This window comes from Oncorhynchus tshawytscha, linkage group LG01, assembly GCF_018296145.1.
Source record: "Oncorhynchus tshawytscha isolate Ot180627B linkage group LG01, Otsh_v2.0, whole genome shotgun sequence".
In the NCBI taxonomy this organism is placed as follows: Eukaryota; Metazoa; Chordata; class Actinopteri; order Salmoniformes; family Salmonidae; genus Oncorhynchus; species Oncorhynchus tshawytscha.
The window spans coordinates 13,318,173-13,343,954 of record NC_056429.1 but is presented as its reverse complement, the minus strand read 5'-3'; the positions used below and the strand labels follow the sequence as shown (position 1 = coordinate 13,343,954).

The window sequence follows — 25,782 nt, the reverse complement described above, 5'->3', positions numbered from 1 at the left end:
ACTCACGTTCCTGTAATTGAGTAGCTTTTCTGTGTACTTGTACTTTTTTTGGTATTTTTCAAGGCTGTACTTTTACTTAATAAGTACTTTTTGAATGAAGTAAAGTACTTAAGTACATTTTCAAAACCGTACGTTACAGAGTACAATCTAGATTCTAGAAAAATTATAAACATCATGGCAAGCACATACAAATTGTGCACTTGTTTGTCAGTGACAAGTTACATGACCAGATGGACCAATACAATTCAATTTCACGCATCGCGCCAAAACGCCCAATCACAGCTGTGTATGTAAACAAATGATGATCGGTAGCAGGATTTTGTAACAGTAATTTTTTTAAATCTACATGCCATGAAAAAAAGGTTTCCTAATCAACTTGAAAAATAAATGGAGCCTAACGAGATTGAGCAGGTTCAGGAGACAATACAGACACACACAGACAGTGGCAGGATCTTCTGAAGACCATGAGGAAGGAAGTCCCTGGCCACATCTAAAAGAATACTTCAGCTTCAAGCAGAGAAGAGGAGACAGTGTAATTATGAAATGTAAACTCTGCTTACCAAAGATGGTGGAGGTGGCTGCCTACAAAAACTCCGTCAGACTTGAGGAAACATGTAAATTAATGGTACGAAAAGTAAAGTTAGAAATATATTTTGTCGCCATGAATGGCGTTTGTTGTGTAGGCTATGTAATGTAGCTAACAAATTGTTGCTACTAGCCAGGTGCATTCAATCTGTTGCATAATGCTAACGTTAGCTAGCTCATTCTGTTGCTAGCTAGTTAGAAGCTAACCCTGATCAACATCTTTACACAGCTGAAGGAACTACAAGCTGTAGTGCGGGATACTACCGCATTGACATTATGGTGGCTAGTAGCTAGCCATCCCCATAATGTTTTTATTTTATTTCTCCTTTATTTAACCTGGTAGGCCAGTTGAGAACAAGTTCTGATTTACAACTGTGACCTGGCCAAGATAAAGCAAAGCAGTGTGACACAAACAACAACATAGAGTTACACATGGAATAAACTAACTTACAGCTGTACAGTCTACACAATATAAAAAAATCTATATACAGTGTGTGCAAATGAGGTAAGATTAGGGAGGTAAGGCAATAAATAGGCCATAGTGGCGAAGTAATTACAATTTAGCAATTAAACACTGGAGTCATAGATGTGCAGAAGATGAATGTGCAAGTAGAGATACTGAGGTGCAAAGGAGCAAAAATTTTTTTAAAACAATATGGGGATGAGGTAGTTGGATGGGCTATTTACAGATGGGCTATTGTCACGTTCTGACCTTTATTTCCTTTGTTTTGTCTTCATTTAGTATGGTCAGGGCATGAGTTGAGGTGGGCCTTCTATGTTTGTTTTCTATGTTTGGTTTCTGTTTCGACCTAGTATGGTTCTCAATCAGAGGCAGGTGTCGTTAGTTGTCTCTGATTGAGAATCATACTTAGGTAGCCTGGGTTTCACTTTTGAGTTGTGGGTGTTTGTTTCCGTGTGAGTGTTTGTCACCACACGGTACTGTTTCGGTTTTCCTCACATTGTTTATTGTTTTGTATTTCAGTGTTCAGTTCGTTTTTAATAAATCGTCATGAACACTTACCACGCTGCATCTTGGTCCGATCCTTACTCCTCTTCAGAAGAAGAGGAGATCTGCCGTTACAGCTATGTACAGGTGCAATGATCTGTGAGCTGCTCTGACAGCTGATGCTTAAAGTTAGTGAGGGAGATATGAGTCTCCAGCTTCAGTGATTTTTGACATTTGTTCCAGTCATTGGCAGCAGAGAACTGGAAAGAAAGGTGGCCAAAGGAGGAATTGGCTTTGGTGGTGACCAGTGAGATATACCTGCTGGTGGCGTGCTATGGGTGTGTGATGCTATGGTGACCAGTGAGCTGAGATAAGGTGGGGCTTTACCTAGCAAAGACTTATAGATGACCTGGAGCCAATGGGTTTGGCGACGAATATGAAGCGAGGGCCAGCCAACAAAAGCATACAGGTCGCAGTGGTGGGTAGTATATAGGGCTTTGGTGACAAAACGGATGGCAATGTGACAGACTGCATCCAATTTACTGAGTAGACTGTGGGAAGCTATTTTATAAATTACATCACCGAAGTCAAGGATCGGTAGGATGGTCAGTTTTACGAGGGTATGTTGGCAGCATGAGTGAAGGATGCTTTGTTGCGAAATAGGAAGCCAATTCTAGATTTAATTGTGGATTGGAGATGCTTAATGTGAGTCTGGAAGGATAGTTTACAGTCTAACTAGACACCTAGGTATTTGTAGTTGTCCACATATTCTAAGTCAGAACCGTTGAAAGTATTGATGCTGGACGGGTGGGCAGGTGCAGGCAGCAATCGGTTGAATAGCATGCATTTAGTTTTCTAGCATTTAAGAGCAGTTGGAGGCCACGGAAGGAGAGTTGTATGGCATTGAAGATCGTCTGGAGGTTAGTTAACACAGTGTTCAAAGAAGGGCCAGAAGCATACAGAATGGTGGCGTCTGCGTAGAGGCGGATCAGAGAGTCACCAGCAGCATAGATATCATCCTAACCAACTTCCCCTCTAAATACACCTCTGCTGTCTTCAACCAAGATCTCAGCGATCATTGCCTCATTGCCTGCATCTGTAATGGGTCAGCGGTCAAACGACCTCCACTCATCACTGTAAAACGCTCCCTGAAACACTTCTGCGAGCAGGCCTTTCTAATCGACCTGGCCGGGGTATCCTGGAAGGATATTGATCTCATCCCGTCAGTAGAGGATGTCTGGATTTTTTTTTTAAATGCCTTCCTAACCATCTTAAATAAACATGCCCCATTCAAGAAATTTAGAACCAGGAACAGATATAGCCCTTGGTTCTCCCCAGACCTGACTGCCCTTAACCAACACAAAAACATCCTATGGCGTTCTGCATTAGCATCGAATAGCCCCCGTGATATGCAGCTGTTCAGGGAAGCTAGAAACCATTATACACAGGCAGTTAGAAAAGCCAAGGCTAGCTTTTTCAAGCAGAAATTTGCTTCCTGCAACACTAACTCAAAAAGTTCTGGGACACTGTAAAGTCCATGGAGAATAAGAACACCTCCTCCCAGCTGCCCACTGCACTGAAGATAGGAAACACTGTCACCACTGATAAATCCACCATAATTGAGAATTTCAATAAGCATTTTTCTACGGCTGGCCATGCTTTCCACCTGGCTACTCCTACCCCGGTCAACAGCACTGCACCCCAACAGCAACTCGCCCAAGCCTTCCCCATTTCTCCTTCTCCCAAATCCATTCAGCTGATGTTCTGAAAGAGCTGCAAAATCTGGACCCCTACAAATCAGCCGGGCTAGACAATCTGGACCCTTTCTGGACCCTTTCTAAAATTATCTGCCGAAATTGTTGCCACCCCTATTACTAGCCTGTTCAACCTCTCTTTCGTGTCGTCTGAGATTCCCAAAGATTGGAAAGCAGCTGCGGTCATCCCCCTCTTCAAAGGGGGGGACACTCTTGACCCAAACTGCTACAGACCTATATCTATCCTACCGTGCCTTTCTAAGGTCTTCGAAAGCCAAGTCAACAAACAGATTACCGACCATTTCGAATCTCACCATACCCTCTCTGCTATGCAATCTGGTTTCAGAGCTGGTCATGGGTGCACCTCAGCCACGCTCAAGGTCCTAAACGATATCTTAACCGCCATCGATAAGAAACATTACTGTGCAGCCGTATTCATTGATCTGGCCAAGGCTTTCGACTCTGTCAATCACCACATCCTCATCGGCAGACTCGACAGCCTTGGTTTCTCAAATGATTGCCTCGCCTGGTTCACCAACTACTTCTCTGATAGAGTTCAGTGTGTCAAATCGGAGGGTCTGCTGTCCGGACCTCTGGCAGTCTCTATGGGGGTGCCACAGGGTTCAATTCTTGGACCGACTCTCTTCTCTGTATACATCAATGAGGTCGCTCTTGCTGCTGGTGAGTCTCTGATCCACCTCTACGCAGACGACACCATTCTGTATACTTCCGGCCCTTCTTTGGACACTGTGTTAACAACCCTCCAGGAAAGCTTCAATGCCATACAACTCTCCTTCCGTGGCCTCCAATTGCTCTTAAATACAAGTAAAACTAAATGCATGCTCTTCAACCGATCGCTACCTGCACCTACCCGCCTGTCCAACATCACTACTCTGGACGGCTCTGACTTAGAATACGTGGACAACTACAAATACTTAGGTGTCTGGTTAGACTGTAAACTCTCCTTCCAGACCCATATCAAACATCTCCAATCCAAAGTTAAATCTAGAATTGGCTTCCTATTTCGCAACAAAGCATCCTTCACTCATGCTGCCAAACACACCCTTGTAAAACTGATCATCCTACCAATCCTCGACTTTGGCGATGTCATTTACAAAATAGCCTCCAATACCCTACTCAACAAATTGGATGCAGTCTATCACAGTGCAATCCGTTTTGTCACCAAAGCCCCATATACTACCCACCATTGCGACCTGTACGCTCTCGTTGGCTGGCCCTCGCTTCATACTCGTCGCCAAACCCACTGGCTCCATGTCATCTACAAGACCCTGCTAGGTAAAGTCCCCCCTTATCTCAGCTCGCTGGTCACCATAGCATCTCCCACCTGTAGCACACGCTCCAGCAGTTATATCTCTCTAGTCACCCCCAAAACCAATTCTTTCTTTGGCCGCCTCTCCTTCCAGTTCTCTGCTGCCAATGACTGGAACGAACTACAAAAATCTCTGAAACTGGAAACACTTATCTCCCTCACTAGCTTTAAGCACCAACTGTCAGAGCAGCTCACAGATTACTGCACCTGTACATAGCCCACCTATAATTTAGCCCAAACAACTACCTCTTTCCCAACTGTATTTTATTTATTTATTTTGCTCCTTTGCACCCCATTATTTTTATTTCTACTTTGCACAATCTTCCATTGCAAAACTACCATTCCAGTGTTTTACTTGCTATATTGTATTTACTTTGCCACCATGGCCTTTTTTGCCTTTACCTCCCTTCTCACCTCATTTGGTCACATTGTATATAGACTTGTTTATACTGTATTATTGACTGTATGTTTGTTTTACTCCATGTGTAACTATGTGTCGTTGTATCTGTCGAACTTCTTTGCTTTATCTTGGCCAGGTCGCAATTGTAAATGAGAACTTGTTCTCAACTTGCCTACCTGGTTAAATAAAGGTAAAATAAATTTAAAAAATTAAAAAAGAGCGACATCATTGATGTATACAGAGAAAAGAGTCGGTTCGAGAATTGAACCCTGCAGCACCTCCATAGAGACTGCCAGGGGTCCGGGCAACAGGCCCTCCGATTTGACACACTGAACTCTGTCTGAGAAGTAGTTGGTGAACCAAGCGAGGCAGTCATTTGAGAAACCAAGGCTGTTGAGTCTGCCGATAAGAATGTGGTGATTTGACAGAGTTGGAAGCCTTGGCCATGTCGATGAAGACTGCTGCACAGTATTGTCTTTTATCGATGGCGGTTATGATATCATTTACGACCTTGAGCGTGGCTAAGGTGCACCCATGACCAGCTCGAAACCAGATTGCATAGCGGAGACGGTACGGTGGGATTTGAAATGGTCGGTGATCTGTTTGTTAACTTGGCTTTCAAAGATCTAAGAAAGGCAGGGTAGGATAGATATTGGTCTGTAACAGTTTGGATCTAGAATGTCTCCCCCTTTGAAGAGGGGGATGACCGTGACAGCTGTCCAATCTTTGGGGATCTCAGACGATACGAAAGAGTGGTTGAACAGGCTAGTAATAAGGTTTGCAACAATTTCAGCGGAAAATTATAGAAAGAGAGGGTCCAGATTGTCTAGCCCGGCTGATTTGTGGGGGTCCAGATTTTGCAACTCTTTCAGAACATCAGCTATCTGTATTTGGGTAAAGGAGAAATGGGGGAGGTTTGGGCAAGTTGCTGTGGGGGGTGCAGGGCTGTTGAATTGTTTGGGCACAGACCTGGATAGTATGACAGAACTCTGCAGGCTATCACTGCAGTAGATTGCAACTCCACCCCCTTTGGCAGTTTTATCTTGTCGGAAAATGTTATAGTTAGGGATGGAAATTTCAGGATTTTTGGTGGCCTTCCTAAGCCAGGATTCAGACACGGCTAGGACATCCTTGTTGGTAGAGTGTGCTAAAGCAATGAGTAAAACAAACTTAGGGAGGAGGCTTCTAATGTTAACATGCATGAAACCACAGCTTTTACGGTTACTGAAGTCAACAAATGTGAGCGCCTGGGGAATGGGAGGGGAGCTAGGCACTGCAGGGCCTGGATTAACCTCTACATCACCAGAGGAACAGAGGAGGAGTAGGATAAGGGTGCGGCTAAAGGCAATGAGAACTGGTCGACTAGTGCGTTTGGAGCAGAGAGTAAAAGGAAGAGGTTTCTGGGCGTGGAAGAATAGATTCAAGGCATAATGTACAGACAAGGATATGGTAGGATGTGAATACAGTGGAGGTAAACCTAGGCATTGAGTGACGATGAGAGAGGTTTTGTCTCTAGAGACATAATTTAGACCAGGTGAGGTCACCACATGTGTGGGAGGAGAAACAAAAGGGTTAGCTAAGGCATATTGAGCAGGGCTGGAGTCTCTACAGGGAAATAAGACAATAATCACTAACCAATGGCAATGGACAAGACATATTGACATTAGGGAGAGGCATGCATAGTCGAGTGATCATAGGTACCAGTGGGAGGCTAGGCGAACTGGAGACACGGCGATTCAGACAGTTAGCGGGCCGGGGCTAGCAGAAGGGCCTTAGGGGGGACGTCACGACGGAATGTCTGTTGTAGCCCTCTTGGAGGGTTACGTAAGGCAGACCAGTCGTGTTGGATTAGAAGGGCTCTGTGTAGGCAGTAAAAGGGTCCAGGCCAATTGGAAAAATAGGTATTGTAGCCCAAGAAATTGGCTGATTGTCCTCTTTAGCTAACAGTCCGATATTCTCTAGACAGCTAGCAGGCCGCGGATAGCAGGCTAGCGAATGGGCCTTCAGGGCACGTCGTGACGGAGGAGCTTGTTGAAACCACTCGGGCGGATTACGTCGGTAGACCAGTCATGGTGGAATTGGCGGGGCTCCATGCCGGCAGTAAAAGAGGTCCAGGCCTGGTGCTTGCTTCGGGACAGAGACGTTAGCCAGGGGGTAGCCACTCGGATAGTAGCTAGCTAGCTGCGATAATCCAGGTGAAAATGTTCAGAGCTTGCGGTAGGAAACCAGAGATGTGGAGAAGAGGCAGTCTGGTATGCTTTGGGTTGAATCGCCCTGTACAGACTGGCAGGAGTTGACCAGGCTAAGGTTAGCTGATGACCGCTAGCAGTGGCTAACTGGCTAATAGCTAGTTAGATGACTAGCTTATTTTGGGGGTTCCGGTTCTAAGGTATAGAAAATAGAAGATCCATACCACATTGGGTGTGTCGGGATACAAGAGAGTATGTTGAAACTGAGGTTAAAAATCGAAATAAATATATATGAGTGTGAAAAAAAGATATATACACGGGACACGACAAGAAAAAAACATCTGAACTGCTACACCATCTTGGAAACAATGTAAGTTGTTGTGGATAGCTAAAAGTGAAATGAAAGAACTTGTGAAGATAAAAGAAATACATAATTTTGAGACCTGGGATTTTTAGGTATGTGCATTATCTTTTTTTGCATGCCTATTACCTAGCTATATCTGGTTGGATCACTGAGTTTCGAATAATAGCCAAAAATCATGTTTGGTTAAACTGTAGTTTTTATAACTGGGGAAAAGAAAGAACAATATTCCAACATCCGTATGTATCTGGACAGTGGCATTATTCAAAACATGCTGTAATCTCTAAATGGTTCATTTGATATGATCTGCACTTTAACCCCGTTGGTATTGTATATTTTAAAATCCAATGTGCTGGACCACAGAGCCAAAACAAAAATGTTGTCATTGCCCAAATACTTACAGATTGCACTTTATGTGCTGATTCAAGTTATTTTGTATAAAAGCAAGCTGGTCAGGCTATATACATTTTGCCCAGATTGATGCAATCATTTTGTCCACAGAGGAAACATCCATTAAAGACGACAAACTACAATATCCTCACCTCTGCAACCACAAACAAACAAACCACGGAACTATCAAACACCTCTTCAACTTGCAAGCGAGCAAAGATGTCTGAAATGATGGCAATGGGAGGAGCTAGGTGCGTCTCACAGGTAAACGTTGACAAGCTTGTCATTAATTTGATCTGTGAGGGCCAACAGCCATTCTCTGTGGTCATACAACCAGCTTTTGAAGAGTTGGTAACCACCCTGCATCCTCAATGCAAAGTCATCTCCAGACCTACTTTTAGTTCAAGAATACATGAAGCTGCCAATCACATGAAGAAGACAGTTATGGCACACCTTGGCAGGGTAAATTATGTTGCCACCACCACTGATTGTTGGACAGCTCATCACAGGAGTTGCATAGGGGTCACATGTCACTGGATAGATGAAGAAACTCTGGTGAGACGTTCTGCTGCACTCGCTTGCAAGAGATTGAGAGGTTCCCACAAATTTGATGTGCTTGTAGGTGCCCTCGATGACATCCATTGTGCATACAGGATCAGGGGGAAAGTGATAAGAACCACAACAGACAGTGGATCAAACTTCATCAAAGCATTCAATGTTTTTGGAGAGCCAGCAGTCCAGTCAGTAGACCGAGACTTAGATGCTGAAGAGCCAGCAGAGCAGGTTGAATACCAAGACACCTATTCCATCTTGGAAGATGATAGTGACCTAGAATATCAACTCCCTCAGCATCAACGGTGTGCATGGGTTGGCGCCACCCCCTTGGGTTGTGCCGTGGCGGAGATCTTTGTGGGCTATACTCGGCCTTCAGGATGGGAAGTTGGTGGTTGAAGATATCCCTCTAGTGGTGTTAGCCCTGTCCGGGGGGTATCATTGGATGGGGCCACAGTGTCTCCGGACCCCTCCTGTCTCAGCCTCCAATATTTATGCTGCAGTAGTTTGTGTCGGGGGGCTAGGGTCAGTTTGTTATATCAGTTTGTTATATCTGGAGTACTTCTCCTGTCTTATCCAGTGTCCTGTGTGAATTTAAGTATGCACTCTCTAATTCTGTCTTTCTCTCTTTCTTTCTTTCTCTCTCTCTCTCTCTCTCTCTCTGAGGACCTGAGCCCTAGGACCATGCCTCAGGACTACCTGGCATGATGACTCCTTGCTGTCCCCAGTCCACCTGGCCGTGCTGCTGCTCCAGTTTCAACTGTTCTGCCTGCGGCTATGGAATCCTGACCTGTTCACCGGACGTGCTACCTGTCCCAGACCTGCTGTTTTCAACTCTCTAGAGACAGCAGGAGTGGTAGAGATACTTTTAATAATCGGCTATGAAAAGCCAACTGACATTTACTCCTGATGTGCTAACTTGCTGCACCCTCGACAACTACTGTGATTATTATTATTTGACCATGCTGGTCATTTATGAACATTTTGAACATCTTGGCCATGTTCTGTTATAATCTCTACCTGGCACAGCCAGAAGAGGACTGGCCACCCCTCATAGCCTGATTCCTCTCAAGGTTTTTTCCTAGGCTTTGGCCTTTCTAGGGAGTTTTTCCTAGCCAACGTGCTTCAACACCTTCATTGCTTGCTGTTTGGGGTTTTAGGCTGGGTTTCTGTACAGCACTTTGAGATATCAGCTGATGTACGAAGGGCTATATAAATACATTTGATTTGATTTGCATGTCACCTGCTGAACCTCATTGCAACAGATTCTTCGTCGGCAGAAACAAATAGTGATGGCTACAAAAGGTTGTGCAGGTGGTCTTTTGCCAAATGCCATGTGGAATAAAACGGTCAACCTTAGCTGCTGAAGTTGTAGAGAATGAGTGCAAACTGCAGTTGATCCAGCCAAATCAAACACGTTGGAACTCAACTTACCTGACTGTGGAGAGGATCACACGTACCATACAAGAGAAGGGGGAGGATGCCGTAAGAAATGTGTGTGAAGAATTAGAAGTGAAAATGTGAGTAGCATTTCTTTGAATCAATGTAATGTTTTCCTATTACAGTAATATTTATTGTCCATGAAATGTTAGAATTCTAAGAGATATTCCATTTACCTTCTCTTTCAGGCTGAGCCCGGCAGAAATGTTCTTCTTAAATGAGTACTGCGAAGTGATGAAGCCTTTGGTCTCCGCTTTGAACATTCTACAGTCGGAGACCAACACTCATATGGGGTGGCTGCTGCTAGTGATCTTCTTACTAAAAACAAAACTTCAAAGGCTGGAAGCATCTTTCCAAATGTGCCTACCACTTATCAGAGCCATTCAGAACGGTCTCCAAAAGTGCTTTGGAGAAATGATGGAGGAGTCACAGCTTATTACTGCTGTACGTCTTGGACTGACAAAGCTGATGTCATCACAGCCGGTATGATTTCTTTACTCCAAAAGGTTTGAACCTCATTGTCCATATGATGATATATGTTGGTCTTTGAGTCTTTTCTTGAATTGTTTTTTGTTATGTTTTTTTTCTTCATTATTTAAGTTGTGTTACAGGTGCTGGACCTTTGCATATAACTATGTCTGGGTACAGCCAGACATGGACTCGCCTCATTAGAGAATTTGTTAGGTCTGAATGTATTTGAGCAATTCGAATCAATCTCAGTATATGAGAATAACAAGTGTTGAAGTCTTTGTTAGAGCCACTGCAATGTCAATAATATGATTGTGTTGCCAGCCACATACAGAGTTTGCTGAAACACTGAATATGTGAATGTTGTTTTGTTTCCAATGTACAGGTATGGCGTCCCTGAAGAATTATCGTGAAACAATCACACAGGACGAGACTGAGCATCTAAGGCAGCATTCATCTGATGAAGAGGATTAGAAGGCACAGGGGAAATGGTCAGAAGATGCATGGGAGCTGGATGGATATCTTGCTAGTCCATTGGACAAAATGGGTTTACTTCATTTCTTACCGCACCTTTATATAACTAGGCAAGTCAGTTAAGAACAAATTATTATTTTCAATGACGGCTTTGGAACAGTGGGTTAACTGCCTTATTCAGGGGCAGAACGACAGGTTTTTTCCTTATCAGCTCGGGGATTTGATCTTGCAACCTTTTGGTTACAAGTCCAATGCCCTAACTACTAGGCTGCCTGTCGCCACATATAGAAGTTGTCACTCAAACTCAACACAGGCCTGCCTGCTTCTGCCGCCTGTGAGCATCTTTTTAGCTGTGCTGGACTACTCTTCACTCCAAGCGAGCCAGGATAGACTAAATTAACTGTCACGCTGGTATAAAGGATTTTGGAGACAGGCTCAGGAATACACAATAGGGGTTTTTAATACACCCAAAACAAACACGTACACAAAAACACTGGGCTGTACGGAAACAAAAGAGCGAGGGTAAACCTCATTGACCGACACGGGACGATACCCGTAACACACAATATATATAGCACACAGCTTAACAGCTGCACCAACGCATAGGTACTCACACCACCAACGGACATGGGAACAATAATCGACAAGACCATGGAAATCAAAGGGCACATCAACACAAATACTAATCAGTGGGAATAGAGGACAGGTGTGCATGATGAATGTTCAGGAGGGATCCGTGACATTAACTTAGAAAATCATCTCATACTGAAACTGAAAGGCAAATTCAGAGAAGTGAAGTGAGTTAAGTGTTCGATAGGTAGTGCCACTAAAAATGTGCCTTTTGAACATTCTTTTGAACATTTGTGTATGGGAAGTTGAAGATTTTATATTAAATCAGCTGTGCTGGATCTTATCTTGTTGGTTATTTTCTGGTGTTTATGGAACATTTGCCACACCCTTTTCACATTCTTGTAAAAGGATAATAAAAATAACCATCAAAATTGAAATAGCAAATTATTTTAGTAACTTAGTAACCTTTACTCTGAGTACTTTTTAAATGTGGTACTTTTTACTTTTACTTGAGTAGTTTTTTACACCAGTACTTTTACTTCTACTTGATTACAATTTCATTAAAGTAACAGTACTTCTACTTGAATGGATTTTACAGTACTCTTTCCACCACTGCTAAAGTATCAATAGTACATTTATGATTAATTTCAAATTCCTTATATTAAGCAAACGAGACAGCACAATTGTCTTGTTTTTTGTTGTTGTCCATTTACGGATAGCCAGCAGCACACTCCCAACACTTAGATAATAATTTACAACAAAGCGTTTATGTTTAGTGAGTCCGCCAGATCAGAGGCAGTAGGGATGACCAGGGATGTTCTCTTGATAAGTGTGGTAATTGGACCATTTTCCTGTCCTGCTAACCATTCAAAATGTAAAGAGTACTTTTGGGTGTAAGTGAAAATGTATGGAGTAAAAAGTACATCATTTTCTTTAGAAATGTAGTAAAAGTAAATGTTGTCAAAAATATAAATAGTAAAATAAAGTACAGACTTAAGTAGTACTTCAAAGATTTTTTACTAAAGTCCTTTACAGGACTGGAAACAACAGATGGGAGCGTTTGTTGTGCCTTGCTTGTTTTAATAACAGACACGTGCAGCCCGCTGCTCCCAGGTTTTTCCTTGTCCCTGTCTTTAACCGTCCAACCAGTAGCAACACACTGCTTTGTCTGTCTGATGCAGAGGCCCCCATAAGCAAATAATCTGCTGATGACTATGCAGGAAATACAAAAAGTTGATGGATAGGGATGAAACATAGGGGTAAATGTTATTCATAATGCTTCTGCAATGGGATAATTTAAGTGAATGTATTATAAAGCAGGTTTGGCTGAGTAGTTGAGGGAATTAAAGTCCCTTTAGTAAACTGACTATGCATTGGTGGACAGTGCCACTGTTCTGAAATGGTTTGAACCCTGTAGAGACTAGGCAGCATTTGAGGACAGCACCACAGTGCTGAAATTGGACAAAGCACCGGACACTAAGAAAATGTTAGGAACCGTTGAATAAAGAATTTCAAATATATCACACACTCTTTGATATTGACATTGCCCACCTCTTTGTAGTCTAAGTGATTTGGTACCTCTCACGTACATCGTTGAGGGATATGCAGGTGTCCACAATATTGTTTGTAAGCAAACCAATCCGGGAGCTGTACCAGTTCCAGTTTGGACTCTTCTGCCACAATCATGAGATATAGACCCTCATCGCAATCCAGCTGGAAAGTAGACAGAGTGGAACTAATGGAGGATGTTATTGCAGGGTAGAGTATTTCTCTCATGGTTGGGGGCCTGTCTCATTTGTGAAGTAATTATACCAAATATGAACACTTTGGTCGCTCATGAAACAGCCCCAGACTGCAGAGCATCTAATGAAGGTGACAATTTATGGAGGTCCTGGGGTTTGCTCCCCTGTGGAAGCCAGTATGGTGGTGAGGATGGCAAGGGCAAGATACCAGATGGTATTTTTCTTATCTCTCAGATACCAGATACCCCCTTATTTCCTGTCAGACCTGGGATTTGAACCAGCAACTGTCTGGTTACTGGTCCACCTCTCTAACCTCCAGGCTAATTTAAAAGTAGAATGTGCTTTAGGATCGTGTATTATTGTAAGGGGGGTGCGTGCTGGTGGCAGGGTAATCAGGCGCAGGAGATCGAACTTGGTATAAACGGAGCAGTTTAATAAGTGCTCAAAAACTCAGAAAACCAAAATATGCAAAAGAATACAAGTGGGTAGAAAACCCGTCGCACACCAGAACATATCTTGCACATAACTTACAAACAAACAATCACAGACAAGGACATGAGGGGGAACAGAGGGTTAAATACACAACATCTAATTGATGGGATTGGAACCAGGTGTGATACAAGACAAAACAAAACCAAGGGAAAATGAAAAGAGGATCAGCGATGGCTAGAAACGCCGCCCGAACCAGGAGAGGGACCAACTTCGGTAGAAGTTGTGACAATTATGTCAAACTAAAGATAGCGGTATAGACTAAATAAATTCTCATCAGATAAAGTGCTCAATGCTGTAGGCCTGTATCTTTCCTACGCCCATATGAGGATAAGACCTTTAATTTGATTTCTGAAGACAGAAAATCCACCTCACCACTTTATCTCAGCATTCAGAAAGTCCAAAGAGAACATCTTAAATGACAAGAGAATACATTTATGTTTGAGTCATTAAGCAGACCCTCTTATCCAGAGCGACTTACAGTAAGTAGTGACTGCATACATTTTCGTACTAGTCCCCTGTGGGAATCAAATCCGCAACCCTGGCATTGCAAGCACTGTGCTCTGCCAGGTAAGCCACACTGGAACCCTGATGACTAATCACTGAAAACTATACATTTCTCTAAAAGTATGCACATCATTTAACATGACATATTGAGGACAATATTGAGTAACTTCCGGCGCCGACAGAGATGGCCGCCTCCCTTCGCGTTCCTAGGAAACTATGCAGTTTTTTGTTTTTTTACGTGTTATTTCTTACATTAGTACCCCAGGTCATCTTAGGTTTCATTACATACAGTCGAGAAGAACTACTGAATATAAGATCAGCGTCAACTCACCATCAGTACGACCAAGAATATGTTTTTCGCGACGCGGATCCTGTGTTCTGCCTTACAAACAGGACAACGGAGTGGATCCTATGCAGCGACCCAAAAAAACGACTCCGAAAGAGAGGGAAACGAGGCGGTCTTCTGGTCAGACTCCGGAGACGGGCACACCGTGCACCACTCCCTAGCATTCTTCTTGCCAATGTCCAGTCTCTTGACAACAAGGTTGATGAAATCCGAGCAAGGGTAGCATTCCAGAGGGACATAAGAGACTGTAACGTTCTTTGCTTCACGGAAACATGGCTCACTGGAGGGACGCTATCCGAAGCGGTGCAGCCAACGGGTTTCTCCACGCATCGCGCCGACAGAAACAAACATCTTTCTGGTAAGAAGAGGGGCGGGGGCATATGCCTTATGGCCAACGTGACATGGTGTGATGAGAGAAACATACAGGAACTCAAATCCTTCTGTTCACCTGATTTAGAATTCCTCACAATCAAATGTAGACCGCATTATCTACCAAGAGAATTCTCTTCGATTATAATCACAGCCGTATATATCCCCCCAAGCAGACACATCGATGGCTCTGAACGAACTTTATTTAACTCTCTGCAAACTGGAAACAATTTATCCGGAGGCTGCATTCATTGTAGCTGGGGATTTTAACAAGGCTAATCTGAAAACAAGACTCCCTAAATTTTATCAGCATATCGATTGCGCAACCAGGGGTGGAAAGACCTTGGATCATTGTTACTCTAACTTCCGCGACGCATATAAGGCCCTGCCCCGCCCCCCTTTCGGAAAAGCTGACCACGACTCCATTTTGTTGATCCCGACAGAAACTACAGACAGAAACTAAAACAAGAGGCTCCCACGCTGAGGTCTGTCCAACGCTGGTCCGACCAAGCTGACTCCACACTCCAAGACTGCTTCCATCACGTGGACTGGGAGATGTTTCGTATCGCGTCAGATAACAACATTGACGAATACGCTGATTCGGTGTGCGAGTTCATTAGAACGTGCGTTGAAGATGTCGTTCCCATAGCAACGATTAAAACATTCCCTAACCAGAAACCGTGGATTGATGGCAGCATTCGTGTGAAACTGAAAGTGCGAACCACTGCTTTTAATCAGGGCAAGGTGTCTGGTAACATGACTGAATACAAACTGTGCAGCTATTCCCTCCGCAAGGCTATCAAACAAGCTAAGCGTCAGTACAGAGACAAAGTAGAATCTCAATTCAACGGCTCAGACACAAGAGGCATGTGGCAGGGTCTACAGTCAATCACGGACTACAGGAAGAAATCCAGCCCAGTCACGGACCAGGATGTCTTGCTCCCAGGCAGACTAAATAACTTTTTGCCCGCTTTGAGGACAATACAGTGCCACTGACACGGCCTGCAACGAAAACATGCGGTCTCTCCTTCACTGCAGCCGAGGTGAGTAAGACATTTAAACGTGTTAACCCTCGCAAGGCTGCAGGCCCAGACGGCATCCCCAGCCGCGCCCTCAGAGCATGTGCAGACCAGCTGGCCGGTGTGTTTACGGACATATTCAATCAATCCCTATACCAGTCTGCTGTTCCCACATGCTTCAAGAGGGCCACCATTGTTCCTGTTCCCAAGAAAGCTAAGGTAACTGAGCTAAACGACTACCGCCCCGTAGCACTCACATCCGTCATCATGAAGTGCTTTGAGAGACTAGTCAAGGACCATATCACCTCCACCCTACCTGACACCCTAGACCCACTCCAATTTGCTTACCGCCCATATAGGTCCACAGACGATGCAATCTCAACCACACTGCACACTGCCCTAACCCATCTGGACAAGAGGAATACCTATGTGAGAATGCTGTTCATCGACTACAGCTCGGCATTCAACACCATAGTACCCTCCAAGCTCGTCATCAAGCTCGAGACCCTGGGTCTCGACCCCGCCCTGTGCAACTGGGTACTGGACTTCCTGACGGGCCGCCCCCAGGTGGTGAGGGTAGGCAACAACATCTCCTCCCCGTTGATCCTCAACACTGGGGCCCCACAAGGGTGCGTTCTGAGCCCTCTCCTGTACTCCCTGTTCACCCACGACTGCGTGGCCACGCACGCCTCCAACTCAATCATCAAGTTTGCGGACGACACAACAGTGGTAGGCTTGATTACCAACAATGACGAGACGGCCTACAGGGAGGAGGTGAGGGCCCTCGGAGTGTGGTGTCAGGAAAATAACCTCACACTCAATGTCAACAAAACTAAGGAGATGATTGTGGACTTCAAGAAACAGCAGAGGGAACACCCCCTATCCACATCGATGGAACAGTAGTGGAGAGGGTAGCAAGTTTTAAGTTCCTCGGCATACACATCACAGACAAACTGAATTGGTCCACTCACACAGACAGCATCGTGAAGAAGGCGCAGCAGCGCCTCTTCAACCTCAGGAGGCTGAAGAAATTCGGCTTGTCACCAAAAGCACTCACAAACTTATACAGATGCACAATCGAGAGCATCCTGGCGGGCTGTATCACCGCCTGGTATGGCAACTGCACCGCCCTCAACCGTAAGGCTCTCCAGAGGGTAGTGAGGTCTGCACAACGCATCACCGGGGGCAAACTACCTGCCCTCCAGGACACCTACACCACCCGATGCTACAGGAAGGCCATAAAGATCATCAAGGACATCAACCACCCGAGCCACTGCCTGTTCACCCCGCTGTCATCCAGAAGGCGAGGTCAGTACAGGTGCATCAAAGCTGGGACCGAGAGACTGAAAAACAGCTTCTATCTCAAGGCCATCAGACTGTTAAACAGCCACCACTAACATTGAGTGGCTGCTGCCAACACACTGTCAATGACACTGACTCAACTCCAGCCACTTTAATAATGGGAATTGATGGGAAATGATGTAAATATATCACTAGCCACTTTAAACAATGCTACCTTATATAATGTTACTTACCCTACATTATTCATCTCATATGCATACGTATATACTGTACTCTATATCATCGACTGCATCCTTATGTAATACATGTATCACTAGCCACTTTAACTATGCCACTTTGTTTACATACTCATCTCATATGTATATACTGTACTCGATACCATCTACTGCATCTTGCCTATGCTGCTCTGTACCATCACTCATTCATATATACTTATGTACATATTCTTTATCCCCTTACACTGTGTATAAGACAGTAGTTTTTTTGGAATTGTTAGTTAGATTACTTGTTCGTTATTACTGCATTGTCGGAACTAGAAGCACAAGCATTTCGCTACACTCGCATTAACATCTGCTAACCATGTGTATGTGACAAATAAAATTTGATTTGATAAAGAATCTGATCTGAAAATTCGATCTGAAGTACCTAATGGGATACGGAAGACAAATAATCCAGTCTCTTTTGTCTATGCTAGATTTCCACAAGTGCATAGAGGGCTAGGAATTGATTTGGGATTGGCAAATGCCTCTAATGGGTTACAACATGGACACAACTATGCTGTCAAAGCCATTGAAGAAGTTGGCCTAGTAATCGTCTCTCCATGATGGCTTGGTGTATTTTCCTGTTGCTCTTATTTTAGCAGAAGAAAATTTTCATTTCAAAATGCATTGTTTGACATCAATATTTTCCCCGATTTCAAAGGATTTACACAAATACAGTAGCTGTATATCCAGACATACTTGATTCAGTTCAAAGTTCAGGGTTAGTTTATTTTTCGCCCTTGCTTATTAAGAAGTTGGTCAACTGGCAGCCTAGATAATTGCTGGCAGCCTGGCAGCCTAGAAACATACTCAAGACACAAAAACATTTGTGTCTTGAGTATGTATCTGGCTGAAACCACCTGAAACATTAGGCAATAGAATGCACGTTAGAGTGCATGTTAGAGTGCACATTCTGGTTTATCCTTCTGGTCAGTCAAACGAAGGGATTTCTCACTATTGGATGATGGAAGGCTACATTTATTTGGGGATTTATTTCACTCCTTAATGCCACATGTCAACATTATGTTGAGCCAGTTTAAGAGGTGTGATATTGACACCACTGTGCTCTGGGGATCAACTAAAGCTTGGTGTACAACATGCAAAAGGTCAACAACTCACTCATCTTTTCTCCCCCATCGATGGCCTGACCAGCAGCCACACCAATGGATAGTTGTTGTGGGATTGTGTGACTATCCTTGCTCATGCCAAAGAACGTTTCTCTGTCTGAATAATTACAACAAAGACAATGCTTTCATGATTAACCAACCGGCATTGAGCAAAGCACTTAACCCCAAACCTGCTCCAGGGGCGCCGCTCTGTGACTGACCCTGCGCTGCTCCCAGCCTACCTTCTTCCACATGCAGAATCTTTGAAGACTCTTCGGGAGGGAACTTACAACATTCTGAGACTAAGTTAATAAGGATATGGCTGGTGTTGTAAATCAAAATTCCCCAAGAGCCATATGGCTAATGTTATCTTAATCAATAAACACCAAACTCTGCATGATGGACAGATAGAAATGTCTCCTACAGGTCGTAGTCTAATCTAGGCAATAAAACAATGCCATTGTCTGACATTGAATCAAAGAATCTCTGGAAAGTGGGCACTCATTAGAATTTAACAACAGGAAAATGTACTTGCAGGGATTATTTTATCTGTATTGTATTGTGAGACTTGGTTTAATTGGTTTAAGACTTGGTTTAATATTTGAATTTACATGTTACTTTTTCAAACAAGGAGGTGTCTAATCACCACTCCTCAATGTGATTAGTGACTGCAATCTGTCACTGACATGTGGGTTTTCTTTTAGGATTGCAGGCAAGCGCACATGATGTGGTGTTATTAGACAAGAACAGAGATGTGTGATGTGTGGGTCTGGATATAAATTAGTCTATGGGTGGTATGTTACATAGTTGAGTTATTCCAATGAATCTTTGCAAAAACGCACTCAATTGTGTATGATTACTTTGGATAAGGTTCACATGCTGCATTGCACGGTCATACAACCTCTTGCTGTGCTGACCTAAATACTTATTTTTTTGTTTCATTCATTTGGTATATGACAGTACTGTAGCTCACACCATGTGGAGATGTCACATCGAACTACATACACACAATCTGTGAATATGTGCCTACATTGCAAGAGACACTCACAAAAGAAGTATGTACACAATGTACCATTTCTCTCAAGCAGGCCTTGGTGGCTAGTGATGTTTTATTTGAAAAGTAGATTTGTGATTGGCTGCTATAAGTGATGCTGTAATCTTGGGGAAAAGCACACTGTCATTGCCATTAATAAGAGGGAGGGGATGGTGACTCTTTCTATAATAACCAAATGGTGGAAAAATGAACAGTAAAACTAGATTTTTAACACATGACGATACACCATGGATAATTCAGGTGTAATACCCTTGTTAGAACCAAGTATTTACTTTATTTGTTATAATTAATTGGTAATGTATAAGTGAATAGGTTGGTATACTTTTAAGTTTAAGTTTTGACCAATAAGGTCGCTTGTTAAGCTGTGGCCAATGGGGGAGTTGACCTGGTTAACGGGAGGCCTGGGGGAAAAGAGAGGGAGAGAGACGTTGAGAAAAGGATGAACGTTACATTATGACCGTTGGTGAAGAAAAATGATAAAAGAAGACGATAAAAATAGAACCAAACCCATACCTACTGAGTTTTGAAGGGATTTTATAAGAGAGTTGTTATAATTTTGTTAAGAAAGACTTAGTAAAGACAGAAGCTACCGTCTCATCATGGAGGTATTGGACAGCCTTGAGGTTAGCCTAGCATCGTGTGAAACCAAATGAGAATTGCTTGGGAAAGATTAACCAGTTCATGTTCCCATGGGATATCGGTTACTGCTAAAGAGTACTGTCTGCATTGATAGCTGTGCTTGCTGTGGATCTTGTGAGGAAACCTGCAAGGAACTGCCATACTTCACTGAGGGAATATCCACGAGTAGTGAGTAACCACAACGGTGGGGAGCTTCTGGACTTTATGTGTGTCTTCATTTTTTTGAGCTCCAACGCGCGGCAACGTGTTAAGCAAGCTTGAAATAATTTGGACATGGGTTGTGCACGACTCTTGGGGTTTATTATTTTATTTTTATTTTGATGTGGTGCTTTGAAAATGTAATAATACACATCTTGAACCTTATGTATGTTGCCTTGGTGGAGTCATTTACTGTTTCAATTTAATTTAATGCATGGGAAAGCATATCCTTATACAATAACAAAAATCTATAATCATTCCATCCGAAGTTAACACCCTATTTGTCATCACCTTAGATAGTTTACAGCAGGGATTCTTATTGAAGATGTCCTTCTCACCTAACATCCCGTGCTGTTGAGATATTCTACGTAACTTAATATCGTGAGAGTCAAATTCGAGCCTGGTGAGATGGTTACACAGGCACAGGCCATCCAGCGACCGTTGTCTTCACCAGAATTCCGCTGGGGAATTAACAAGATAATTATAGTTACCTCGGGAGGAAGAGCGGGAGGGAGTATAGTGTGTGTGTGATAAATCAGGCTTCTCCTGCGTGGTTGGTCAGCAGTCAGTGGCCACAGCAAGTTGTGTGTGAGACATGCAGTAGATGCTGAGAATAGAGATCAACACGTTAGTTCTCCTCTCATTTATGAGTTTATCCCTGGATCCACCCAAAATACTGGGCTGCTTTCAGTGTTATTCAACATGACAGAATGTTCAGATATAAATAAATCATGTAGATCAGACATGCTTCTAATATCATGTGAAAGTTTGCTACCCAACATTCCAACCTGCAATGTACAGAACGTTGCGCCCTCCTGAGCGCAACCCTGGTCTGCTCTGCTAGAGATATGGATCTGCACATCTGAGGAGTCCTACTACAGCCTTAGTCTTAGGGCAGACATGGTGTGTGGGGGAATTGAACTGCTACTGTATCAGTCATGGTCATTGAGATTAAGGGAGTGCTGTACCATCTACGATTTATCAGTATTCCTAACCCTTAGCAGAGAGTGACTAATTGAGACCCTATGATTCATAGAAAATTAAAGAACCTGCTCATTTCATGAAAGCTGGAGGGAGTTGTTGGTCCCATCAGATTTGTTTCACTCATCCTTAACCCAAATACAGAACCGATTGCCCTATTGGGCTTGTCACACACCTGTTTTAAATGATTATACACTGTCAATCCTTGAAATCCATAGCTCTGTATGAATTTGAGAGCTGTTTCCCCTAGGCCCATCGTTCAGATTACCAAACAAGTGGCAGGGTCAGGCTGTTGAAATGGCAGATTGTGGCTTTAACTCTGAAAATGTCAAGTATAATGTGCCAACAAAAGTGACAGAAGCTAGTGAACTGGTAGTGACAACCCCTGGTAGAAAATAAATAAGCAAGCTGTCACTCCCAGGCAAAAGTGTCCTTTTTCTAATTTCAGCAAAATCATCCTTCATTTTGGCTTACTTGTAAGAATTTGACACTTCAATGCAAACTGAGATTCCATTCTCTGCTTAAAAAAACAGATTCCTGTGGTGCTGCCCTGTTGCACCCTCTACAACCACTGTGATTATTATTATCTGACCGTGCTGGTCATCTATGAAAGTTTGAACATCTTGGCAATGTACTGTTATAATCTCCACCCGGCACAGCCAGAAGAGGACTGGCCACCACTCAGAGCCTGCTTCCTCTCTAGGTTTCTTCCTAGGTTCCTGCCTTTCTAGGGAGTTTTTCCTAGCCACCGTGCTTCTACATCTGCATTGCTTACTGTTTGGGGTTTTAGGCTGGGTTTCTCTACAGCACTATGTGACATCGGCTGATGTAAAAAGGGCTTTATGAATACATTTGATTGATTGACTGACTGTGAATTGAATTCAGTAGCATTTTGGGTTCCGATTTGAAATGTGATTCAAGAGAAATACGAATACTACATGACTACATGTTCAGGAATATATCATCCTTTGTTGCAGTGAATGTGGCTGATGCTTCTATCATGACTTAAGCAATTTGGTTAGGTCCTTATGGCATCAACTAGTGAATACACTGAATATTTCTTCCTAGTTAGGAGACTGTGCAAAACCTGCAGAGGCTGCAATAAGTCTTAGTCCATGTCATTGTGAATTAGCCCAATGTATCATAGCATTTTGCCTTTGAGCAATCTTGAGGTTTAACCGCATTTAGGTCTAATTTCAACCCATCAATGCAATTCAAACCCATCCAAAATACCTCTTTGCATTCACATTTTCAGGATAAAAAAGTAAATGTCTGAAGGTACCAGGAAGAGAGGGAGATGTTTGGTGTTAGTTATAAGACACAAGATTGCCAACCAAGCAAGCACCACACTATCAGTCACAGTGCAGCAAAGAGGCCATCTGGGATTTATCAGGCCTGATTGCTACTCAGCCAATTGATCCCTTGACAATTCAAAGAGAGGCTTCGGCACTTCCCCAGCCTCCCCTCTCCGTCCGGGCTCAGACATGAAAGAGCTGTGCTCCACAGGACTGTGGCCAGAGTCCGCCATAAATCGATAACTCAGAATATTGCCAGAAGGTCAGAAATAAACTTCCACAGCTGTTTCTAATGACAGCATAGAATGGACTGGAGTTTGTCTTATAAGATTCTGAAATACGTTGATCCACAAGAATGATATAAACAGTTGAGAGGGATGGTTTTACTGGATGAAAGCCATTTGTGGTTTGAATATTGTTTAATAATTAAGTTGACGGTAGAGAACTTGATAGAGATCGTTCTACAACACTAGACTCACAAGATCGTCCTACAACACTGGACTCACGAGATCGTCCTACAACACTGGACTCACGAGATCGTCCTACAACACTGGACTCACGAGATCGTCCTACAACACTGGACTCACGAGATCGTCCTACAACACTGGACTCACGAGATCGTCCTACAACACTGGACTCACGAGATCGTCCTACAACACTGGACTCACGAGATCGTCCTACAACACTGGACTCACGAGATCGTCCTACAACACTGGACTCACGAGATCGTCCTACAACACTGGACTCACGAGATGTCACCTTACCAAGATCTTCTTTTGGTTTCTCAACTCAAATGAGGTTGGTTTTACGTTATAAAATAGATACAATTTATGAAATATGTCAGGAAGGAAATGCCAATTTTTGGGAAAGGCTTAAAAGAGTTTCAATTGACAAAGCACACTGCATATCTAATTGATCTCTATTCACTCAGATCTCCCTACTCCCAACAGTGACACACCGAGGGTCATTAGAGTATTGTAAGCGCTCAGTGGATAATTGGCTGAGTCGCCACCCATACAGGAGCATGGAGGAAGTGCTTAGTAGCAGGGAACCTCCAGTATGTCCGTCAAAGAACCAATTAAGCTTATGGTGCAGGATCCTCAGTCTTCTTCCCTCAAAGAGCTCACTAAAGGTAAAGAAAGAGACAAGGGGATGAATCCAAATTCAGCAGTGTAAAGTGGCCCCCTATCCTACTGTATACAAAACTCATTATTTTTTGTCATTGGTATAAAAGAACAACACAGGTAAGACCAATAGGCGGAGTCTATAGGTGGAGTTGGGGTAGTCTGTAGATGGAGTTGGGGTAGTCTTTAGGTGGAGTTGGTAGTCTGTAGATGGAGTTGGGGTACTCTATAGGTGGAGTTGTGGTAGTCCTATAGATGGGGTTGGGGTAGTCTATAGGTGGAGATTGGGTAGTCTATAGGTGCAGTTGGGAGAGTCTATAAATGGAGTTTGGGTAGTCTATAGGTGGAGTTGGGAGAGTCTATAAATGGAGTTTGGGTTGTCTATAGGTGGAGTTGCTGCCACACATTTAAGTCTCCCTGTTTCGGGAAGATCAATATGCCCAAACTAGTTTTACAAGCCGTGATGACACTGGGGACTGCTTGGCTGTCGTTAGTTGGCCAAAACTCAAATAAATCTGAAATGTATTAAAAAAAATATTGCAACCTTTGAGCTGATGAACAGTGTGTCCAAGGACAAGCACCATCATACCCAGTATACTTTATAGTGTGAGATGTCCCATCGCTGCCACTATGAAAACTCTTTGAAGGAAGAAAGTGGGACAGAAGTTGACATGTTTAGTTAATGTGATATTCAAATCTATTTCCTGTTACCACTCTGTCAATAAACATCAACATTTATCAACATTTAGTAATAGGAAACGAAAGTAGAGAGAGCAGTTAGCAGCAAATACTAACATTGTGGGTGCAAGATAAACATACTGAGGATTTATGTTTCGCATCTGTATCTGAAGAGAAGCTCTCAAGTTCTTCCAGCTTCATCTAGTGAAATGATATCATCAACCAGGGAAATATACATTGAATGCTCACAGGTTCATCACTCAAACTCTCTACCTGCCCTCGTTTCTTCAGGAGAAAATGCTGAAATATAATTACATGGTTGAGGAGTTTTCACTTGCAGCTTGTATTGATCTTGCTTTGCCTGTTCCAACAGCTATATTGATTCCCTTGACTGGTTCTTTCATTCTGTAGCAAAGCAGATCCGATACTGTGCAGGGAGTTTTTTTGTTTTGTCGTGGTATGTTCTGTTAGGTGTGTCAGAATTGCATTCATTCAAATGATTACTCATCCAATTAAGTGACTTGGTTGGAAAGTCTCTTCAAGACCCAAACCCTCATTGTAGCATTATAGTGGACCCTCGATTGAAATTGCAATTACTACAGCATTGCAACATTCTCTACTTTTCTGTTTCGGATTTCCTCTCTTATCGTTATTGTTGCATTATGTTGTTAGCCTGTTCAAGATCGCACTAATGAGCAGAGTGCTAAACATGTCTTTGCTTTGTGTACCCTGCGGACATATTCTTAATATCAGCCACATTACTAAGAAAAAGCTGCTGCACTTGCACACAAAAGCTCAGAGCGTCATGTAAATGTAGGGATTATCTTTCAAGTTAGTCCCCCCCAACCAAAAAAACCTTGTCAAGGCTTGGTGACATTGCGCAGTCAGTAAAATACTGAACAAATATTTGCAAACTGTACTTCATTAATTGCATGTTCCTTCTAGTTGAATTACATAATGCTCACAGGTAACTCATTACATAATTTTGCCACGCCTGTATAAAGATTGTCTCAGGAGAAACAATGTTTGTTTACCTTTGAGACCATTGCGTTTTTGGCTGCTCTAGATATTTTTCATAGTTGGCTTTGAGACTTCATACCTTCTTCATCTAATCTGCCTACTTGCCATCCTGATATATTTTTGATGTGTCAAGGCAACCACATAAATGTTAGGACTTGTTGATGCATTGAATATCACTTCCATCTAAACCGAGG

The 25,782-nt window shown here is 43.1% G+C and overlaps 1 protein-coding gene and 1 long non-coding RNA gene across 2 annotated transcripts; both read left to right on the top strand.

Annotated features, from left to right (window-relative positions):
• Positions 1–508: 508 nt before the first annotated feature.
• Positions 509–8,906, top strand: LOC112259812. The gene is made up of 2 exons (XM_024434494.1): positions 509–625; positions 8,067–8,906. Exons 1-2 carry the CDS (start codon positions 539–541, stop codon positions 8,904–8,906), a joined length of 927 nt encoding a protein of 308 aa, XP_024290262.1. The 5' UTR covers positions 509–538.
• A 771-nt stretch (positions 8,907–9,677) lies between these two features.
• Positions 9,678–11,918, top strand: LOC112256978. The gene is made up of 3 exons (XR_002954556.2): positions 9,678–10,027; positions 10,136–10,430; positions 10,801–11,918. It is a non-coding gene; the product is annotated as an uncharacterized LOC112256978 (long non-coding RNA).
• Positions 11,919–25,782: the final 13,864 nt, after the last annotated feature.